General features: G+C 37.1%; 1 protein-coding gene and 1 non-coding gene across 2 annotated transcripts; one reads left to right on the top strand and one right to left on the bottom strand.

The window, feature by feature from the left end:
• Window positions 1–645: 645 nt before the first annotated feature.
• On the bottom strand, window positions 646–12548 carry LOC130975366 (uncharacterized). Its single transcript, XM_057900174.1, has 2 exons — window positions 12271–12548; window positions 646–1492 (listed from the first exon to the last, which is right to left on the bottom strand). The coding sequence occupies exons 1-2, from the start codon at window positions 12546–12548 to the stop codon at window positions 646–648; spliced, it is 1125 nt and encodes a 374-aa protein (XP_057756157.1).
• LOC130978815 (small nucleolar RNA R71) lies at window positions 8266–8369 on the top strand. The gene has a single exon (XR_009086428.1). It is a non-coding gene; the product is annotated as a small nucleolar RNA R71 (small nucleolar RNA).
• Window positions 12549–23638: the final 11090 nt, after the last annotated feature.

The following is a 23638-nucleotide window of genomic DNA, read 5'->3' as shown; positions in this document are numbered from 1 at the left end:
TGATCCTTGCGAGTGGCCTGGTTCAAGCGCTTATAGTCAATACACACTCTCTAGGAATTCTGCACTCTAGTAGCCATAAGTTCCCCATGCTCATTCTTCACTGTTGTGACACCAGACTTCTTCGGAACCACCTGCACTGGGCTAACCCCATTCACTATCCGAGATAGGATAGATGATGTTAGTTTCAAGTAGTCGGGTCACTTCCTTCTTGACAACTTCCAAAATGGTGGGGTTCAACCGCCTTTGAGGTTGATGGATAGGCCTTGCTCCCTCCTCTAGAAAAATCTGGTGCTCACAGACTTGATGGCTTATACCTACTATGTCCACCAAAATCCACCCAATAGCTTTCTTGTGTCTTCTAAGCACACTAAGCAAACGCTCCTCTTATTAGAAAGTAAGTTCTTTTACAATTATGACCGGGAGCTTCTGATTATCCTCAAGATAGGCATACTTGAGGTGAGGTGGAAGGGGTTTCAACTCTATTTTCATCTCATGGCTTGGCAGTTGATCATTCGGAGCCATCGAAGGTAGCAAGGTGTCTTCAGTATCCTCGGAGTGCTTCCCTACACTTGCACCTTGCTCCATGTTCTTCGCTTCTACTGTCTCTTGGTGAACTTCAGCCACAGTCTCATTAATAATGCCATACTAAAAGATGGATTGGTCTTCCAGTGGGTGCTTCATAGCTTCATCAAGGTTGAAGCTCACTACTATTCCATCTATCTCAAAAGAATAGGTACCTGAGAAGGCATCTAGTTTAAACTGCGAAGTCTTCAAAAATGGCCTTCCAAGCAAGATGAATGAAGGTCTTCCTGAGTCACTAGGGGGCATCTCTAGGATGTAGAAGTCAATAAGAAACGCCAGCCCCTTAATGCTCACCAGGACGTCTTCCGCAATGCCAACCACCGAGATTATGCTCTTATCTGCCAAAACAAAACGTGCTACCGACCTTTTTAAGGATGGGAGCCTCAGAGCATCATATACAGATAATGGCATAATACTAAGACATGCACCTAAATCACACATACAGTCAACAAATTGAACACCCCCTATAGTACAAGTAACTATGCATGGACCGGGATCACCATATTTCTTCGGTATAGCACCCATAAGAGCAGAAATTGAGCTACCCAAAGAAATAGTTTCTAAATCATGTATCTTATCCTTATTCATGCATAAATCTTTTAGAAACTTAGCATATTTAGGCATTTGGCAAATAGCATAAAAAAGGAGAATGGTTACCTCAACCTTTTTGAAGATCTCCACCATCTTGGGATCTAGCTCCACTTGCTTCTTAGTCCTCCTAGCAAGGTGTGGAAAAGGAATGGGAATGGCTTTTCTCACAACATCATCTTCCTTAGGTACTCTACTTCTTGGTTGAGCAACTTCTTCTTCACCCACATTTTGTACCTCATCCTCTTCTTCAACATCTTCTACCTCAACAATGTCTTCAACATGAATGTCTTCTCTTGAGCTGGCTCCTCGGGACTCCTCTCTTGCAATGTAGTTCCGGACCTCAAAGTGATGGTATTGATTCCACCCTTGGGGTTGGGTAAAGGTTGAGAGGGAAGTGTCCTAGAGCTTAAAGGTTGATTGTTGGGGGTAGAGGGTGGTTTCATTCGTAATATGAGAGCTTGTAGAGTGGAGGTAAGACCGGTAAGGCTAGAGGTAAGTGAATTCTGAAGCTCTTTTTGTCCTTGAAGGATAGAACGGAGTATTTCATCTTGGTTGGAGGAAGAAGGAGGGTAGGTAATTTGAGGGGCTTGTGATTGGTTGAATTGAGGTGCTTGGGCTTGCCTTTGGTGAGGTGCTCGGTATGGAGGGTTTTGTGGATACCAGTTCTGTTGATAGTTATTGTTATTCCACCTTTAATTTCCACTGTTGTCTCTGCCTCCTTGGTTGTAGTTGTCCCTCCATCCTTGGTTAGAATTATCTCTCCATCCTTGGTTGGGATTATCTTGCCAACTGGTGGACAAAATTGTGATCCTCAAAGTTGGTCTCTTTGTACTTGTATGAAGTTTAAATATTGGCTCTATCAAAAATACCCCAAAGAGATCATGGTATGATGAATTGGGATCTTAATAATCCCTGGTAATGGCACGTGTGATCATAACTCCGTTCAACTAACCAGCAAGTGCACTGGGTCATCCAAGTAATATCTTACGTGAGTAAGGGTCGATCCCACGGAGATTGTTGGTATGAAGCAAGCTATGGTCACCTTGTAAATCTTAGTTAGGCGGATTAAGTTGGTTTATGATAAGTTCGAAAATTAATAATAAACAGAAAATAAAATAGGATAGAAATACTTATGTAAATCAATAGTGGGAATTTTAGATAGGCGTATGGAGATGCTGTGCTCCTCTTGAATCTCTACTTTCTTATTACATTCATCCAATCCTTCTTACTCCTTTCCATGGCAAGCTGTATGTAGGACATCACCGTTGTCAATGGCTACATCCCATCCTCTCAGTGAAAATGGTCCTATGCTTTGTCACAGCACGGCTAATCATCTGTCGGTTCTCAATCAGGTTGGAATAGAATCCCTTGATTCTTTTGCGTCTGTCACTAACGCCCAGCCTTCAGGAGTTTGAAGCTCGTCACAGTCATTCAATCCCGGAATCCTACTCGGAATACCACAGACAAGGTTAGACTTTCCGGATTCCCATGAATGCCGCCATCAATTCTAGCTTATACCACGAAGATTATGGTTAAGGAATCCAAGAGATATGCGCCCGGCCTAAGGTAGAACGGAAGTGGTTGTCAATCACGCGCGTTCATAGATGAGAATGATGATGAGTGTCACGGATCATCACATTCATCAAGTTGAAGTGCAACGAATATCTTAGAATAGGAATAAAGAGAATTGAATAGAAAATAATAGTAATTATATTGAAACTTGAGGTACAGTAGAGCTCCACACCCTTAATCTATGGTGTGTAGAAACTCCACCGTTGAAAATACATAAGTGAAAGGTTCAGGCATGGCCGAATGGCCAGCCCCCAAAACATGATCAATGGCCTCCTAAGATGAAGGATAAAACAAAACTGAGACCAAAGATGTAACGTGGTCAAAAGACGCTGAATACAATAGTAAAATGTTCTATTTATACTAAACTAGCTACTAGGGTTTACAGAGGTAAGTCAGATTCCAACAGCATCAGCAGTCCTTTGTCAGCCTCCTATTAGAGTTTTGCTCAAGTCCCTCAATTTCAGCCAGAATTTACCTGAAATCACAGAAAAACACACAAACTCATAGTAAAGTCCAGAAATATGAATTTAACATAAAAACTAATGAAAACATCCCTAAAAGTAGCTTGAACTTACTAAAAACTACCTAAAAATAATGCCAAAAAGTGTATAAATTATCTGCTCATCACAACACCAAACTTAAATTGTTGCTTGTCCCCAAGCAACTGAAAATCAAATAGGATAAAAAGAAGAGAATATACTAGAAATTCCAAAATATTAATGAATATTAATTCTAATTAGATGAGCGGGACTTGTAGCTTTTTGCTTCTGAACAGTTTTGGCATCTCACTTTTTCCTTTGAAGTTCAGAATGATTGGCTTCTCTATGAACTTAGAATTTCGGATAGTGTTATTGACTTTCCTAGTTAAGTATGTTGATTCTTGAACACAGCTACTTATGAGTCTTGGCCGTGACTCTAAGCATTTTGTTTTCCAGTATTACCACCGGATACATAAATGCCACAGACACATGACTGGGTGAACTTTTTCAGATTGTGACTCAGCTTTGCTAGAGTCCCCAGTTAGAGGTGTCCAGAGCTCTTAAGCACACTCTTTTTGCTTTGGATCACGACTTTAACCACTCAGTCTCAAGCTTTTCACTTGGACCTTCATGACACAAGCACATGGTTAGGGACAGCTTGATTTAGCCGCTTACATTGATGCTCAAAGCCTTGGATCCTTTTTACCCTTGCCTTTTGGTTTTAAGGGCTATTGGCTTTTTCTGCTTGCTTTTTCTTTTTCTTTCTCTCTTTTTTTTCGCCATTTTTTTTTCGCCATTTTTTTTTCGCAAGCTTTTGTTTTTCACTGCTTTTTCTTGCATCAAGAATCAATTCCATGATTTTTCAGATTATCAATAACATTTCTCTTTGTTCATCATTCTTTCAAGAGCCAACAGTTTTAACATTCATAAACAACAAGATCAAAAATATGCACTGTTCAAGCATTCATTCAGAAAACAAAAAGTATTGTCACCACATCAATATAATTAAACTAAATTCAAGGATAAATTCGAAATTCATGTACTTCTTGTTCTTTTGAATTAAAACATTTTTCATTTTAAGAGAGGTGAATGATTAATGGAATTATTCATAACTTTAAGACATAGTTACTAACTACTAATGATCATGAAGTAGAGACACAAAACATAATTGAACACAACATAAAAACCGAAAAGCAGAAAGAAATAAGAACAAGGAATGAATCCACCTTAGTGGTGTCTTCTTCTTGAAAAACCAACAATGTCCTTAAGCTCTTCTATGTCCCTTCCTTGCCTTTGTTGCTCCTCCCTCATTGCTCTTTGATCTTCTCTTATTTCATGGAGAATGATGGAGTGCTCATGATGTTCCACCCTTAATTGTACCACATTGTAGCTCAAATCTTCTAAGGAAGTGTTGAGTTATTCCCAATAGTTGTTGGGAGGAAAGTGCATCCCTTGAGGCATCTCAGGGATTTCTTGATGATGAGCTTCCTCATGCATATCTTGAGATCCATGGAGGGTCTCTCTTGCTTGCTCCATCCTCTTCTTGGTGATGGGCTTATCCTCTTCAATGGGGATGTCTCCTTCTATGATAACTCCAGCTGAGTAACATAGATGGCAAATAAGGTGAGAAAAAGCTAGCCTTGCCATGGTGGAGGGCTTTTCGGCTATTTTGTAGATTTCATTGGAGATGACTTCATGAACTTCTACTTCCTCTTCAATCATGATGCTATGAATCATGATGGCCCGATCCACAGTAACTTCAGATCGGTTGCTAGTGGGAATGATGGAGCGTTGAATGAACTCCAACCATCCTCTAGCCACAGGCTTGAGGTCTAGTCTTCTTAGTTGAACTGGCTTGCCTTTGGAGTCTCTTTTCCATTGAGCTCCTTCCACACATATGTCCATAAGGACTTGGTCCAACCTTTGATTAAAGTTGACCCTTCTAGTGTAGGGGCGTTCATCTCCTTGCATCATGGACAAGTGGAACGCCAACCTCACATTTTTCGGACTAAAATCTAAGTATTTCCCCCGAACCATTGTGAGATAATTCTTTGGACTCGGGTTCATACTTTGATCATGGTTCCTAGTGATCCATGCATTGGCATAGAATTCTTGAACCATTAAGATTCCGACTTGTTCCATGGGGTTGGTTAGGACTTCCCAACCTCTTCTTCGGATTTCATGTCGGATCTCCGGATACTCATTTTTCTTGAGCTTGAAAGGGACCTCAGGGATCACCTTCTTCTTTGCCACAACATCATAGAAGTGGTCTTGATGGCTTTTGGAGATGAATCTTTCCATCTCCCATGACTCGGAGGTGAAAGCTTTTGTCTTCCCTTTTCCTTTTCTAGAGGATTCTCCGGCCTTAGGTGCCATTGATGGTAATGGAAAAACAAAAAGCTTATACTTTTACCACACCAAACTTAAAATATTGCTCGCCCTCGAGCAAGAGAAGAAAGAAGAGAAGAAGAAGAAGAAAATATGGAGGAGAGTGAGAGATGGTGTTTCGGCCAAGGTGTAGAAAAGGGGGTTTGTGTTTTGTGAAAATGAAGTAGAATGGAAGGGTATATATAGGGAAGGGAGAGGGTGTAGTTTCGGTCATTTAGGGTGGGTTTGGGTGGGAAAGTGTTTTTGAATTTTGAAGGTAGGTGGGGTTTTTGGGGAAGAGTGGATGGATGTGAGTGGTGAAGGGGGTAATTGGGAAGAGAGATTGAAGTTGTTGGGAAGTGTGATATGGGAAAGAGTGTTATAGGATTAGGAGGTAAGGTGGGAATATGTTAGGTGGGGATCCTGTGGGGTCCACAGATCCTGAGATGATCCTGTGGGGTCCACAGATCCTGAGGTGTCAAGGATTTACATCCCTGCACCAATTAGGCATGTAGAATGCCTTTGCACACCATTCTGGCGTTTAAACGCCAAGATGATGCAAACTCTGGGCGTTCAACGCCCATGGGTAGCATGTTTCTGGCGTTGAACGCCAGTTCCATGCTTGTTACAGGCGTTCAGCGCCAGCTTTCCTCAAGGCACATTCCTGGCATTCAAACGCCAGAATGTTGCTTGTTTTTGGTGTTCAGCGCCAGATTCATGCTCTGTTCTGGCATTGAACACCAGCCAGATGCTCCTTACTGGCGTTGAACACCAGTCTGTCCTTTCTCTAGGGTGCGAATTTTTTTCTGCTGTTTTTGATTCTGTTTTTAATTTTTATGATTTTTTCGTGACTCCTCATGATCATGTACCTAATAAAACATAAAATAAAAATAAAAATAAAAATTAAATTAGATAAAAATTGGGTTGACTCCCAACAAGCGCTTCTTTAATGTCAATAGCTTGACAGTGGGCTCCCATGGAGCCACAAAGGTGATCAGGTCAATGTTGTATAGTCCTAACACCAAACTTAGAGTTTGGATATGGGGTCTTAACACCAAACTTAGTGTTTGGTTGTGGCCTCCCAACACCAAACTTAGAGTTTGACTGTGGGGGCTCTTCTTGACTCTGAACTGAGAGAAGCTCTTTGTGCTCACTCTCTTTTGTCACAGAGGGATGGCCATGTGCCTTAAACACAAGGTAGTCCCCATTCAATTGAAGGAATAATTCACCTCTGTTGACATCTATCACAACTCCTGCTGTGGCTAGGAAAGGTCTTCCAAGGATGATGCACTCATCCTCTTCCTTCCTAGTGTCTAAGATTATGAAATCAGCAGGGATGTAAAGGCCTTCAACCTTTACTAACACGTCCTCTACTACTCCATAAGCTTGTCTTAATGACTTGTCTGCCAATTGTAATGAGAACAAGGCAGGTTGTACCTCAATGATCCCCAGCTTCTCCATTACAGAGAGTGGCATAAGATTTATCCCTAACCCCAAATCACATAGAGCTTTTTCAAAGGTCGTGGTGCCTATGGTACAAGGTATTAAGAACTTGCCAGGATCTTGTCTCTTTTGAGGTAAAATTTGCTGAATCCAGGTATCTAGTTCATTAATGAGCAAGGAAGGTTCACTTTCCCAAGTCTCATTACCAAACAACTTGGCATTCAGCTTCATGATAGCTTCTAAATATTAAGCAACTTGCTCTCTAGTCATATCTTCATCCTCTTCAGAGGAAAAATAGTCTTCAGAGCTCATGAATGGCAGAAGGAGATTTAATAAAATCTCTATGGTCTCTATATGAGCCTCAGATTCCTTTGGATCCTTAATAGGAAACTCCCTCTTGCTTGAGAGACGTCCCAGGAGGTCTTCCTCACTAGGATTTTCGTCCTCCTCCTCCCTTGTGCATTCGGCCATATTGATTACATCAATGGCTTTGCACTCTCCTTTTGGATTCTCTTCTGTATTGCTTGGGAGAATACTGGGAGGAGTTTCAATGACTTTCTTACTCAGCTGGCCCACTTGTGCCTCCAGATTTCTGATGGAGGATCTTGTTTCACTCATGAAACTGAAAGTGGCTTTTGACAGATCAGAGACTAGATTGGCTAAATTAGAAGTGCTTTGTTCAGAATTCTCTGTCTGTTGCTGAGAAGATGATGGAAAAGGCTTGCTATTGCTCAGCCTATTGCGTCCACCATTGTTAAAGCCTTGTTGAGGCTTCTGTTGATCCTTCAATTCCATGAGAAATTTGGATTATTTCTCCATGATGAATTATAGGTGTTTCCATAAGGTTCACCCATGTAATTTACCTCTGCTATTGCAGGGTTCTCAGGATCATAAGCTTCTTCAGAAGCTGCCTCTTTAGTACTGTTGGATGCATTTTTCCATCCATTCAGACTTTGAGAAATCATGTTAACTTGCTGAGTCAACACTTTGTTCTGAGCCAATATGGTATTCAGAGCATCAATTTCAAGAACTCCCTTCCTCTGAGGTGTCCCATTATTCACGGAATTCCTCTCAGAAGTTTACATGAATTGGTTATTTGCAACCATGTCAATGAGTTCTTGAGCTTCTGCAAGTGTTTTCTTTAGGTGAATGGATCTACCTGCAAAATGACATTTTCAAAAACTCAGATAAACCATAATAGAATATATCTAATATGGTCCATTCTGAAAACATGTCAGATGGACACCTTTTGGTCAACTGCTTGTATCTTTCCCAAGCTTCATAGAGGGATTCACCATCTTTTTGCTTGAAGGTTTAAACATCCACTCTAAGCTTGCTCAGCTTTTGAGGAGGAAAGAATTTATCCAAGAAAGCCGTGACCAGCTTATCCCAGGAGTCCAGGCTATCCTTAGGTTGTGAATCCAACCATATTCTAGCTCTGTCTCTTACAGCAAAAGGGAAAAGCATGAGCCTGTAGACTTCAGGATCTACTCCATTAATCTTAACAGTCTCACAAATCTGCAAGAACTCAGTTAAAAACTGGTAAGGATCTTCAGATGAAAGTCCATAAAACTTGTAGTTCTGTTGCATTAAAGCAACTAGTTGAGGTTTAAGCTCAAAATTGTTGGCTCCAATGGCAGGAATGGAGATGCTTCTTCCATCAAATTTGGACGTTGGTTTTGTGAAGTCACCAAGCATTCTCCTTGCATTATTGTTGTTGGGTTCGGCTGCCATCTCCTTCTCTTGTTCAAAAATTTCTGAAAGGTTGTTTCTGGATTGTTTAGCTTCTCTTAGTTTCCTCTTCAGAGTCCTTTCAGGTTCAGGATCAATTTCAACAAGAGTGCCTTTTTCCTTGTTCCCGCTCATATGAAAGAGAAGAAAACAAGAAAAGAAGAGGAATCCTCTATGTCACAGTATAGAGATTCCTTTATGTTAGTAGAAGAAGAAAGGGGGGAAGAGTGAAGAAGAATGGGTTCGGATTTTTAGATGAAGAGAGGTGAAGAGAAGTGTTAGTAAATAAATAATTAAATAGAATAAGAAAAGAGAGGGAGAATTCGAAAATTAATTTTTGAAAAGGAGTTAGTAATTTTGAAAATTAAAGATAAGATATGATTAAAATTAAAATTTAAAACAATTAAAAAGAATTTTTGAAAAAGAGAGAGGTATTTTCGAAAATTAGAGAGGGAAAAGTAGTTAGGTGGTTTTGAAAAAGATAAGAAACAAAAAAGTCAAATAGTTAGTTGAAAAAGATATTAAAATCAAATTTGAAAAGATTAGAAGATAAGAAGTTAGATAAGATATTTTGAAATCAAATTTTGAAAAAAAAATTTTTGAAGAAGATATGATAAAAGATAAGATAAAAAGATGTGATAAAAAGATATGTTTGAAAAAGATTTAATTTTTAAAATTAAAAATAATTACTTAACTAACAAGTAACTACAAGATATGATTCTAGAATTTAAAGATTGAACATTTCTTAACAAGAAAGTAACAAACTTCAAATTTTTGAATCAATCACATTAATTGTTAGCTAATTTTCGAAAATATGATATAAAGATAAGAAAAAGATTTTGAAAAGATAAGATTTTTAAATTTTTGAAAATTTGACTTGACTTGTAAGAAATAACTAATTTTAAAAATTTTTGACTAAGTCAACTCAAATTTTCGAAAATTATGAGAAAAATAAGGAAAAGATATTTTTTGATTTTTGAATTTTTAATTATGAGAGAGAAAAACACAAACATGACCCAAAACATGCAAATTTTGGATCAAAATACAAGATGCATGCAAGAACAGTATGAATGTCAAGATGAACACCAAGAAGACTTTGAAGATCATGATGAACATCAAGAACATAATTTTGAAAAATTTTTGATGCAAGGAAAACATGCAAGACACCAAACTTAGAAATTTTTAATGCATGGACTCTAACAAACGAAAAATGCATATGAAAAACAACAAACAACACAAAACAAGAAATCATCAAGATCAAACAAGAAGACTTGTCAAGAACAACTTGAAGATCATGAAGAACATTATGAATGTATGAAATTTTTGAAAAATGCAAGTAAAATTTTTAAAACATGCAATTGACACCAAACTTAAAAATTGACTCAAGACTCAAACAAGAAACACAAAATATTTTTTATTTTTATAATTTTATGATTTTTTTGTATTTTTATTAATTTTTTCGAAAATAAAGTTTGGAAAAATGAAAAAAAGAAAAGAACAATTTTGAAAAAGATTTTTGAAAAGAAAATTATCTAATCTGAGCAACAAGATGAACCGTCAGGTGTCCATACTCGAACAATCCCCGGCAACGGCGCCAAAAACTTGATGGACGAAATTGTGATCCTCAAAGTTGATCTCTTTGTACTTGTATGAAGTTTAAATATTGGCTCTATCAAAAATACCCCAAAGAGATCATGGTATGATGAATTGGGATCTTAATAATCCCTGGTAATGGCACGTGTGATCACAACTCCATTCAACTAACCAGCAAGTGCACTGGGTCGTCCAAGTAATACCTTACGTGAGTAAGGGTCGATCCCACGGAGGTTGTTGGTATGAAGCAAGCTATGGTCACCTTGTAAATCTCAGTTAGGCGGATTAAGTTGGTTTATGATAAGTTCGAAAATTAATAATAAACAGAAAATAAAATAGGATAGAAATACTTATGTAAATCAATAGTGGGAATTTCATATAGGCGTATGGAGATGCTGTGCTCCTCTTGAATCTCTACTTTCTTATTACATTCATCCAATCCTTCTTACTCCTTTCCATGGCAAGCTGTATGTAGGGCATCACCGTTGTCAATGGCTACATCCCATCCTCTCAGTGAAAATGGTCCTATGCTCTGTCACAGCACGGCTAATCATCTGTCGGTTCTCAATCAGGTTGGAATAGAATCCCTTGATTCTTTTGCGTCTGTCACTAACGCCCAGCCTTCAGGAGTTTGAAGCTCGTCACAGTCATTCAATCCCGGAATCCTACTCGGAATACCACAGACAAGGTTAGACTTTCCGGATTCCCATGAATGCCGCCATCAATTCTAGCTTATACCACGAAGATTCTGGTTAAGGAATCCAAGAGATATGCGCCCGGCCTAAGGTAGAACGGAAGTGGTTGTCAATCACGCGCGTTCATAGGTGAGAATGATGATGAGTGTCACGGATCATCACATTCATCAAGTTGAAGTGCAACGAATATCTTAGAATAGGAATAAAGAGAATTGAATAGAAAATAATAGTAATTATATTGAAACTTGAGGTACAGCAGAGCTCCACACCCTTAATCTATGGTGTGTAGAAACTCTACCATTGAAAATACATAAGTGAAAGGTTCAGGCATGGCCGAATGGCCAGCCCCCAAAATGTGATCAATGGCCTCCTAAGATGAAGGATAAAACAAAACCGAGACCAAAGATGTAACGTGGTCAAAAGACGCTGAATACAATAGTAAAATGTTTTATTTATACTAAACTAGCTACTAGGATTTACAAAGGTAAGTAATTGATGCATAAATCCACTTCCGGAGCCCACTTGGTGTGTGTTTGGGCTGAGCTTGATCTATCCACAAGCTGAGGCTTCTTTTGGAGTTGAACGCCAAGTTGTAACGTGTTTTGGGAGTTCAACTCCGGGTCGTGACGTGTTTCTGGCGTTTTACTCCAGACAGCAGCATGGAACTGGCGTTGAGCGCCAGTTTACATCGTCAATTCTCAAATAAAGTATGGACTATTATATATTGCTGGAAAGCTCTGGATGTCTACTTTCCAACGCCATTGAGAGCGCGCCATTTGGAGTTCTGTAGCTCCAGAAAATCCATTTCGAGTGCAGGGAAGTCAGATTCCAACAGCATCAGCAGTCCTTTGTCAGCCTCCTAACAGAGTTTTGCTCAAGTCCCTCAATTTCAGCCAGAATTTACCTGAAATCACAGAAAAATACACAAACTCATAGTAAAGTCCAGAAATGTAAATTTAACATAAAAACTAATGAAAACATCCCTAAAAGTAGCTTGAACTTACTAAAAACTACCTAAAAATAATGCCAAAAAGCGTATAAATTATCCGCTCATCACCAACCTTGATTGTAACTACCAACCTTGATAGTTCCCTTGATTCGGACAGTTGTAATAGGCATTGGTGGCTTCCAAGGTGTTGTCTTCTTGGAGTTATGGACACTCATCAGTGTAGTGAGAGTAGCAAGCACAAATTCCATAAACTCTTTGAGGGACTAACTGTTGACATTGCTGCTGTGGAGGAGGAGGAGGTTGTTGTTGATTCAGCTGGAGCTGCTTGAGTATATTGGTCATCTCTCCCAGAGTCTTGGTGAGAGCAGCAGTCTCACTACTGGAAGAAACTTCTGCAATAGCCTTGGGATGATTAGTCCTTTGCCTTGCATTGCGGGTAGACTCAACTAGATCGGTGATCAGTTGCCACGCTTCTGTCACCGTCTTGTACTTCGTCAGAGAGCCATTACTCGCAACATCTAATAGGGTCTTCTCTTGAGGCTTCATGCCTTGGCAGAAATAGCTAATCAACACCAACTGGTCAATCTTGTGGTGGGAACATGAGTCTAGGAGATTCCTGAAGCGTTCCTAGTACTCGTAAAGAGTCTCTGATTCTCCTAGAATGACACAGGAAATCTCCTTCCTCAATCTATCTATAACTTCTGCTGGAAAGAAATTGTCCAGGAACTCCCTTCTGAGCGAGTCCCAATTAGTAACAACAACTTCCAGTTGAGTGTAGAACCACTCCTTAGCCTTTTCCTCCAGAGAAAATGGGAAGGCGTATAGCCAGACGGCAGTCTCATCAACACCATGCCGCCTAGTAGTTGAGCAAGCTGTTTGAAAATCCCTAAGGTGCTTGATAGGCTCTTGAGCAGGTAAGCCATGGAACTTAGGCAGCAGATTGATCAGTGCGGTCTTCAGTTCAAAATCTGCAGTCAGATTCGGATGACGCACTCGATATGATTGTAGTGTAAAATCCGGAGCTCCCGCTTCCTTGAGAGTAATCCGTCTAGGCTCTGCCAAAGTATCTGCACTTAAATCAATAGAAGATGTGTCAATAAAATTAACAGGAGAGGAACTAGTTTCTTCCTTAAATGACGCTTCAGATTTAACCTCAGATAAGACTGGTGAATTGGTAGAAACCCCTTCACCACCCTCAGAGGCTAACCGACGCCGAGCTCACCTAATATGTGAAATAGTTTTTTCAATCTCAGGATCAAATGCGGCTAAGCTCGGATCTGGTAACGAACGCGTCATTCAATGAAAGAAACATATAGCTCATGGTAATAAAATATCTCAAGAAAATTAAATAATAAAAACTACTGATAAACAGAAAGAACACAAATAAAATAAAATAAAAGATACAATTATGTAAATATAAAAATATTTACACCAACAAATAAATTAGCACACTGTTGCAACTCCCTGGCAACGGCGCCAAAAATTGATGGGTGAAAAAATGCCGATATAAGAGTTTCTAAAAGTTGTTTTCTAAAATGGTGTTGCAAGCACAGTCTTAACTGACAAAATTCTCACTCTCAATTTAATTTGTATCACAATTAAGATCAAATAACTAGGAGTAGAATTCTCAGGTTGTTTCTCAAAGAGTTGACACTATGTGCGATTTATTGGTCAGGAATTTTCTGAGGAATTTTTGAAGTGGAGAATGGAAAAATAAATGGTGAGAAATTAAAGCAATAAAAATGACAAAAGGTTTTATAAATTTGAAATAAAAGGCCTTGGCTAGGAGAAGATTAATCAAAGTTTCTATCCTTGTTGATTTTTTCAAGTATAATAGTAAAAGGTTGTTGCTCCCACTTAGTTATCCTCTAACTAATAAAGAAAAGTCAAGTAAGTGACACTAGCTCAGATTCACAAGTCCTAATCACTCTCAGAGAGGGATTAGAGTTAGTGAAAATTGAGTTAGCCAGCAATTTCCAATTACAGATTAATACTTGAGTATTCTAACTCAAGGATTACAATTAATCAACTCCAGAGCCAAGTTGGGAGCTCTACTCCATTAACATGAATGTCATTTTCACAAACATATTAAGGGAGTAGATATAAGACATGGCAATTAAAATAAATTAATAAAATTAAATTTAGTACTAATAATTAATTAAAAGAGATTCAACAAGTAATGGAATTAAATATAAAAATAGTTCTTTGCATTAATAAATTCAAAACTGACAAAATACAAACGTGAGTACCAATAACTAATGGAAAACAAATGAGTAGAGTGATAGAAAGGCAAACTATAACGACGAAGACTTTAATCGAGGGTAGTAGCAGCTCTCTCCAAATCCAATCCAAAAGCAGAACTAAGAAAGTACTAAGAACCCTAGGAGAAGTAGTGTTTTTCTCTCTCTAAAACTTCAAAAACTAAAAACAAAACTAAAGTCAAAAGTAAAGTGAAGTGTCTCCTCAGTCCCAGCTACACCCCTACCTCTAGTCTGTGTTTTTGAGCTTGAAACTAGGTCCAAAACAGCCCAGAAATCGCCCTCAGCGAGTTCTGATAGTGCAGCACGTGACGCTCTGTCACGTGTACGCGTCAGCCACGCGTACGCGTCGCTGGTCATTTACGCTTATCACGCGTACGCGTCGGCCAAGCGTACGCGTCGCTGTGAAATGAGCCAATGCGCGTGCACACGTCAGCCATGCGTGCATGTCGCTGCTCGCTTGTAACCTCTTCAGTTTCTTGTGTTCTTTCCACTTTGACATGCTTTCTCTTCATCCTTTAAGCCATTCATGCCCTGTAAACCTGAAAACACTTGACAAATACATCACGGTATCGAATGGTAATAAAAGAGAATTAAAAATTAACAATTTAAAGGCTTAGGAAGTAAGTTTTCAATCATGGAACAAAATTAGGAAGGAATTGTAAAACCATGCATTTTGTATGAATAAGTGTATGAAGAATTGATAAAATCCACTCAATTTAGTACAAGATAAACCATAAAATAGTAGTTTATCACCAGTCTTCGCTTTGAATCCCGTATCTTTCAAAAGACACTTAATCTCATCCCATTTAGGGTTGTATGTTATGGTGATAAAGTAACTTGGGTTACCCGCATACTTGCAAATTGAAAAGGAATCTTTACAGTTATTAAACATGTATCTAAGTCTTCCAATGAAGCTGCTAGGAAGGATTATCCTCTTCCCAATTGACACAGCATTTGCCTCTCCCCGAACCAAGACTCATGTAGTGCATTATACTTGTCAACCCTTAGTTTTGGTTGATTGTGTCTAATGAAGCTAAGTCGTTCTGCCTTAATCATAGTATATGCATCAACTGAGAATTGCTAAAATAATCTCCATGATTATAAAAGTATTGGTGATTCATTGCATCACATTTGTATTCGGCATGTAAAAAAACTCCCTCATGCTTATAATATTCCTTTTATTATTAGCATCAAGTCCATAACGAATGGATGTCTGGATGCCAACACTAAAACCATCTTCTCCGTAAGGGAATAATAACGGATATTGAAGAGCCAAATACAACGGATGTAGAACATCAATCCTTTGCAACTTGTTTGACATGAATTGTACTATAATATCCCTCTCAATAATTGAGTCATCAATGTCCCCTACAACTAAAATTGCAACATTAGACATAGTTGGTAAGTTATATACTCTTCCATCCTTATCCCGCTTTCTGATTAGCTTCAATTTGATTTTTGGGTTTGAGCCTTTTGCAAATCTATCTCTAGCAAATTGAAAGGTCTTTGCAAGAGGATTGTGCACATCTAACATCTCTTTAAGAATAGTCACAATCTGATAGTCAACAATATTTGATGCTTTTATATAGCTGAAATTAGAACAAACGTGTTTGGTGTGCAAAAAGTGATTTCGTACAGCTTAACCGACAAGTGCACCGGGTCATCCAAATAATACCTCAAATGAGTACGGGTCGATCCCACAAGGATTGTCAGATTAAGCAAGCAATGGTTGTTTGGTTGGACTTAGTCAGGCAAATAAAAAAGGGTTTGTTGATGGTAAAAATGCATAAACAATAGACAAGGAAATAAAGAAAGCAAATAAACAGTTTGGTATGAAAACAGAGTGAGAAAACAGTTAAGGTCTCGGAGATGTTTGTCTTTTTGGATTAAAATGTCTTACCAGCTATTTTAACAATAAATGATTCATTCTATGGTAAGCTGTAATTGTCTAAACCCTATTCTCTTAGTGATTTAGCCTCCTCTAACCTTCATTAACAGCCACTCTCGTGGTCACTTAATTTCGATTAGAGGGTAAAGTTCAGAAAACTAGTTTAGCGCCATGAAAATCCTAATTACTTAAGACTAACAGGATTATATGTCACATATCCAAATTAGTTCATGCAATTAGCGATTTAAGAGGAATTATTTTTCAAGCTATAGTTCAAGCGAGATAACTCTCTCGAGAATCACAAGAACTCATGTAGAAAAGGGTCATACTCTTGTTCCACCTAGTTCATAAGATTAAGAGTGAAAACAATCCTTAGAATTGAATCAAACATAAATTAAAATAGAAGAATAATAGTTCTAATCTATAGAAATAAACAGAGCTCCTAACCTTAACCAGCAGGTTTAGTTGGTCATGACTTACAGAAAAAACAGGGTTCTGAAAAGTGCAGACGAAAGAAGATCTCAAATACAAGTGATCTTTTCCTTTAAATACTAACCTAATAATAAATTGTAAACCTAAAAGATATTGTTTGTAAATAAAAATTATAAAAACAAAATAAAATAAAATTAAGAAGTGCTAAGTCCACTTGAAAGCCCAAAGAGAAGGTGACTTCGGCCTACTGCTGGTGTTTAACGCTAGATATGGACGTTAAATGCCCCAAGGGGAGTGCACGTTTCTGGCCTGAGTCTCCTACTGGTGCTAAACACCAGTTAGACACTTAGTGCCCAGGGTGGGTGCTGCCAGCATTTCTTCCTTTTAGCTCCAAACTCTGCCAAATTGCTCCGAATTTTACCTGAAATCATAAAAACACTAAAACAACTCAAAGTAGCATCCAAAGGGAATTTTTACACTAAAATCAAGCAAAACTAAATAAAATCTAACTAAAATCAACTAGAAAATGCTAGTAAAAAGGGTATAAGATGCTCACGTATCAGTGTTGTATAATGTATTACACGTAGAGATGAACAATTATATTGCACTTTAAGCTGTGTGGATAATAAATTATTTTAACTGCAGATTTATAACATTAAATAGGAATTACCTCATGGCAGTTATCTTGTTTTGCACTTCATTCTTAGTGTCATATATATACAATTGAGCAAACCTTGGCCTATTATTGTCAGAAGGAATTAAGCTTCCAATGGAATGGTAGTTTTGACCACTCAATGAAAAAGTTGGTGATACTGACCCGTTATTGATAGCATGATTGACTTTTCTAGCCATTGATGTAAATGAATAACATGGAGTTCGATTTTTTTATATTTTTTTGGAAGTACCTTGCTTTGAGGTTATTCATATTGCATAGGTCCTGCAGAGTTTGTGGTACCATTTTTAGTATTGGTAGTTCTACTTTACCATCCATGCAACATAGTCCAAATTTTGGTACAATATTTTTCCTACTTTTTTATAGTCTCTCACCTTTTCACATTGATGCATTGTAGTACAAACAACGGTGCATTGGATCACCTACATCCCACGCATCTGAAATTTGAAATGGCATGTTACATGATGATGAATTTCACATCTAAGTTTCATGTGTCAATATAAGTGAATTATATGCTAATTACATCTGCATAAATAGTAAAACTATCGTCAAACCTTCTTTGTGAAAAGCTGCCACATTGTGCACCGAGTGTTGACGGTCTTGATCTGTTGACAAATTTTTTGAACGGGGCAAAAATATATTAAAATACATTTTGTTGAACATTGATATATTTATATTTTGAGATACACAAAAAGTATCTATAATTTGAAACTAAAATTATGTATGTGCATTAGGAAAAAAAGAGTTGAAATAAAGAATATTAATTAAAATTTACTATAGAGGTTAACTTCTTTCAACTAATATAATTATTTTTTTAATTATTTTATTTATCTTAAATTTAAACTCTCAATTCTCTAAAAAATGAGAAATTTTACAATTTAAAAAAATTAATTAATATTAATATTGGTTAACTTAAAGTTGATTCTTATAATTTTTTTCTATTATTTAATATATACTTAATTTTTTTCTTCTCTCAATAAATTTTGGAAAAAAAAAGTTAAAGATTTCACTTATATTTTAAAAATTAAGTATCAGTTTAGTGATTAACTATAGTCATTAGCTAATTGACTAATTTTAAAAAGAACATTATCACTACTTATTATTTTGTTTATTTTACATTGTGATACTAAATTAAATTTAATACGATATACATAACTGCATATTAAATTTAACAAAATAACATAATTATCAACATAGTAATTTATAATTCAAGGTGGTGACAAAGATAATTTAAAAATTAGGTCAAATATATTCATTTATGTATAATTATTAACATTTGTTTTTTCATAACCTAGTGGGGGCAAGTGCCCCCTCTGGCTAAACTAGGTCTTCTTATAAGTATATTCTTTTTTAGATGGATAGTCTTTCCTATTTAAATAATGAACTAATGTACTAATAAATAGAAAGGTACTTACTTTCCAAATGAGCATAATAATGCTCCACGAAGTCAGAGTCTAGCCTAATATTGCCAAAGACATCGGTTGCTGCATTATTAACGGTATCTTGTGGTCACCATGCTAACCTTTTGGTGATGAAATTTAAGGGTAAAATACAATTTAAAGGAGTTAATTGGAGGACCTACTTTGATCTTCCTTCATTAAATAATTGGTATTTTGGGTACAATCTATTGTAGCTGATGCCTCGGGTGCTCCATAAGAAAGGTGTGTCTCTTGTGATAGTGATCCATTTTGCACATTCCCTGCAAGTTTAATACTTAATTATTATGATCCATCAATATAACATTCTACCACACAGAATTTTACACCTAGGATGTAAAACAGAGGTGGCGAGGCGGTACGACCTCTAAAAGAAAATATATTTATATAATATAGTAAGGACATTTTCTTTCTAGGAGCCTTTGAAGAAAAAAGGGGTAAAGCAAAATTCGGTAAAACGAAATGCGCAATGCTTACGAAGCGATAACGTAACGAAACAAGATAGAGCAGGCTAACAAGATTATATCTTAAGAGTTCTAAAATACAGATAACAAAACTCAGGACTCGGCTCGCCAAGGTAAACTGGCCTGAGCACATAAGTATATCTAAACATATACATATATAGGAAATTCAAAAGAACCCAACATATGAAGTAATAGAGCCTGTTTCTCCAAAATAACCTCTAAGAGAAAGCTAATACATCAAATACATAAGCAGTGGAGATATTAAGCATCTAAATGAATACATATAACCAAAATAGAGCTCCAAACGATAAGGATCTTCGCTAATTAGAAGCTTCCAGCATGCCTCAGCGAGGTGTCACCTGTCCTACATCTGAAAATCACAAAATCTGCGTGGGTGAAAACCAGAGGTTCTCAGCATGGTAACAGTACCCACATATCTAACAGATAATGTCCTGGGAAAGCCGAAGGCAATCATAGAACTTCTGACAATAGATTTAAACTTAAAACTAACATTTAAGATCATAAAATAAGGCAAGGTATCTAAAGAGTTCTAACTTATCTCAATTCTAACTTAACCCCTAAATCATCACCTTTTCTCCAATCCTCCAAAACTCCGATAGAACCTCATAGACAAACAAAACAGACAAAGTAAACACAAGTAGAAGGCAGGTACAGCAAAAAGATCATATATCAACTAAGTATAGTAATTTCACAAAGACAATCCCAAATAATTTAAACTCAAACAAGAAAAATAGATGCGTACGATGCATGTTTTTTTTACTGGCCGTGAGCTCATATGTCAGCTACTTTGCCAGAATCTGACACACCCGGCAGTTAACCCGGATATCATCTCTCTATGCCTCCTCACTCTTGGGATATAGTGCTCGTTGCATTTCCTGGGATAAAGTGCTCCCACACTCTTGGGATATAGTTCCCGTCACACTCATGGGATATAGTGCCCGACACACTTTCTAGGATAAGGTGCTCCCACACTCTTGGGATATAGTGTCCGTCACACTCATGGGATATAGTGCCCGACACACCTTACAACAAAGAGAAACTTACACATTCACATCATGAATGAAGTCTCAATCATCAGATTCATTCACAGTCATTCATAATCATTTTACAACCATTCATCATTGCTATGGCATCACATATAATTCTGTATTCACATTTTCCATATATAAGTCATCACTTACCAACCTTACTTGACCATCAAGATACTTCCTCTTCCATAGCTTCATCTCATTACTAGATTTACTACTAAGATCTAGAGCTAAAAGAGTGACAATAGAAGCTTAGAGGTTTGAAATTTGGTTTTAAAAATACAAAACTCATATTTGCTGAAAACTAGGTCATGTGTACGCGTGAGTGCGCGTTTGGACCAAGTCGCGTACACATGCGCACCAGGCAGAAACGACTGGCCACATATGAGGGAGTTCGTGTACGCAAAAACCTCAGGTCACGCGTATGCGCAGACCACGCTTATGTGTGAGCGTACATTTTTGCCCTTTTCGTCCGCGTATGGAATGTATGCGTACGCATACAATGCAGCAGCACCAAAAAGCTGCTAAGTCCAGATTTTTCAGTTTGCACACTAAACTTTGATCGAGCATAACTTCCTCATGTTAAAACATTTTTACTCCGTTCTTCAAACGGCATAAACATCTTAGACCATATTTTATTTCTAAACAAGTTTGACACAAATCGGAGGTCTGGAAACCAAGTTATGCTCTTCCAAAGTTGGGCCAAAATCACAATTTTCACAAAATCAACCAAGCCTCAATTTTCAAACATACACTTTCCAAACCCCTTTAAATTCAACCAAAACCTTTCCAATTCAGCTTCAACCACATTTCAACTTCCTCATTCAATTCACAACACATCAATTATCTATTTTTATCAATCTTATCTCAATAATCCAAGTTCAACAATTCACAATATACATTCTCAATTACCAACCTTCCATTTTCATCTAACCCCGAAACCAAGACTTCCAACTCCACAATGTTCAACATACAAAACCAGTTATCCATATCAAGCACAATTTCAACTTCAAATCAACCCTTATACATACCAAATATCATCATACACAAATCACACGCATCATCAACAAAGACATCAATTCCACTTTCAAAAACCAATAACTACATAATCCATACAATCCATTATAACCAATCAACAACATCTCAAATTCAATTCCTATCCTAGGGTCTCTAGCCTAAGTTTTCACATTACATTACATTTTAGATACAGGAAACCAAAATCATACTTTGGCCGATTCCTTGCTCAACCCGGAACACCTCCAATTCACTTTTTTCTCAAGCTTTCAAGGCTTAACACCTCCCAAATAGATTTTCCAGCACCAAAAGTCTACTTTTAAGCTTCCAAAAACTCAATCAAGCTCCAAACCACTTACATACATATTACCTAACACACATCATAAACACCCACATATACAAACTCAACACCCAAACACAACAAATCAAATATTTCACTAGGGTTGAGAATTCTTACCATACCCAAGGATCAAAAGGGCAAGATTAAGCCTTTCTCTCAAGCTAATTGGATTCTATAACATCAAAGTGCTCAAAATCTCAACACTTTTACCTAAACCTGCAACAATTTTCCCCTTACCTTTGTCACTCATAATTTGTTCTGCTGCATCTATAACATCCTAACTTTTAGCACGTCATGATCGTACCAAAAATAAGGCGTTATTAACTCGTTTTCCTTATTAACTATTTAATATTGAGCCTTTAGTTTGATGTCGCGTTTCAATTTTTAATAAATTGCCTGAAAATTTTATTTTTATTAATTAAAATCATATATCAAATATCACCAAGTAATAGTAATCACATAGTTATTACTAATAATAAATGCTCTATAAATAAATTTAATATAAAACTCGAATACATTACCTATCCCTCTAGGTAAAATAAAATTCTAATCAATAAAGGCGAGGGAACTCTATAAAAATAACTTAACTTTTAAACAATTCCAACTATTCGTCTGCGGCCTCATACTGAGTCTTCGAACCTGTGTCACTGAAAGGGTGGAAGATGTTGGGGTAAGAACAAACCAGACGTTCTCAGTAAGGAATTGGAATGCCATAAAAGTAATGAATCAAATGCGAATAATTAACATACTCAAGGGAACTATAGTTTTATCAAACCTTTTGAAAATACTCTTGGTTTTACTTTAACTAATTAATTACCTCTTTCAAAATCTCTAAGCCCAAAACGAATTTTAAATCTAAGACTAGTCACATTAACCATTTCTCAGCCACATAATTAATTCTCAATCAAAACGTCAATTCCTAATCACATTGATATATTCACAAACTAATAGTATAAGCAAGAGATTCAGTTCAACATACAGGCAAGTCGCAATAAGACAAACAGCACAATTACAAAGAAGTAATACAAGCAAACACAATCAAATACATATGCGCAAACACTATGTTACATGCTTGTCCTAAGCAGGCCATGAGCTCATGTGTCGGTTGCCTACCCGCTCCCGACATTACCCGGGCACGAGTTCCAGATATGACTTTCCAAATGCATACAGTGTGCTTATGCGTCTTACGGCTAGGCCGCATACAGTGTGACTTTCAAATCAATGAGCTTACATTTGGAAAACAGTTCTTAGTGTGTGGGCATCCCACTATACATTTGGCACTAAGGCCCAAACAAAGTCGCATCTGCTCTCTTGTGGCAGACATTCCTTTAATTAATATATTCCTTTAATCTTTGCTCTTTGCTCTCCTGTGGCAGAGATTCCTTTAATTATCTCTCTTTCCTTTACTTTTCGTTCTTCTTCTTTTCTTTCTTATCAAACCAAACTCAAAACATAATTTAAACAAAATTCCTTCTCAAAAGTTTGAGTTTAAAACATTATACTTTTTTTAATAAATTGAATTGAAAACAAAACTCTTTTCGTAATAAATCGAAATAAAATAATATTCTTAAATCAGATTTACTTTTAAATAACACTTTAAATAAATTTTAGAGTTTTATAAAAATTTGGCAACATTTCCTCTAAAATTTGGGCTATGCCACCCTTTTAGGGTCCCAACTAAACAATCTCTCAACCATTTCGAATATCAAATCCTTTGCTCTTGAATCAAACCAATAATTACTAATGAATCAAACTAATATTTTTCTCAACTCTTTTCAACAGTTTCAAATCCAAGTCACCCCGTAATATAATTGTATAACTCAAATTCTGAATACAGAATCCTTTGCTCAGTATGACTAAGTGTACAAACTAGGTCTTTTCCAACATAGAATTATTTCTCAAATCAACAATCCAACCAAGACATTGACATAACCAAAGTTTCCAGCATTAATTACAGCCTCAATTCAAACTCAGTTTATATTTCCCATTCAACAAGCAATACCAAATCTATCACCATTCACAACCACAACATAACAAATATTCATTATAACCAGCTAACAATATGAATTTCCAACATTC

This window comes from Arachis stenosperma, chromosome 4 (assembly GCF_014773155.1).
Source record: "Arachis stenosperma cultivar V10309 chromosome 4, arast.V10309.gnm1.PFL2, whole genome shotgun sequence".
Lineage (NCBI taxonomy): Eukaryota > Viridiplantae > Streptophyta > Magnoliopsida > Fabales > Fabaceae > Arachis > Arachis stenosperma.
The sequence above is the reverse complement of the archived record's forward strand: the minus strand, read 5'-3'. Positions and strand labels throughout refer to the sequence as shown.

Excerpts from the sequence above, each read along its gene's own strand:
- LOC130975366 (XM_057900174.1), bottom strand. The coding sequence starts at position 12,548 with ATGAAGCCTCAAGAGAAGACCCTATTAGATGTTGCGAGTAATGGCTCT. Across the intron at positions 1,493-12,270 it reads CCACAGCAGCAATGTCAACA|AGAGGAGTCCCGAGGAGCCA; the intron begins GTTAGTCCCTCA and ends CTACATTGCAAG.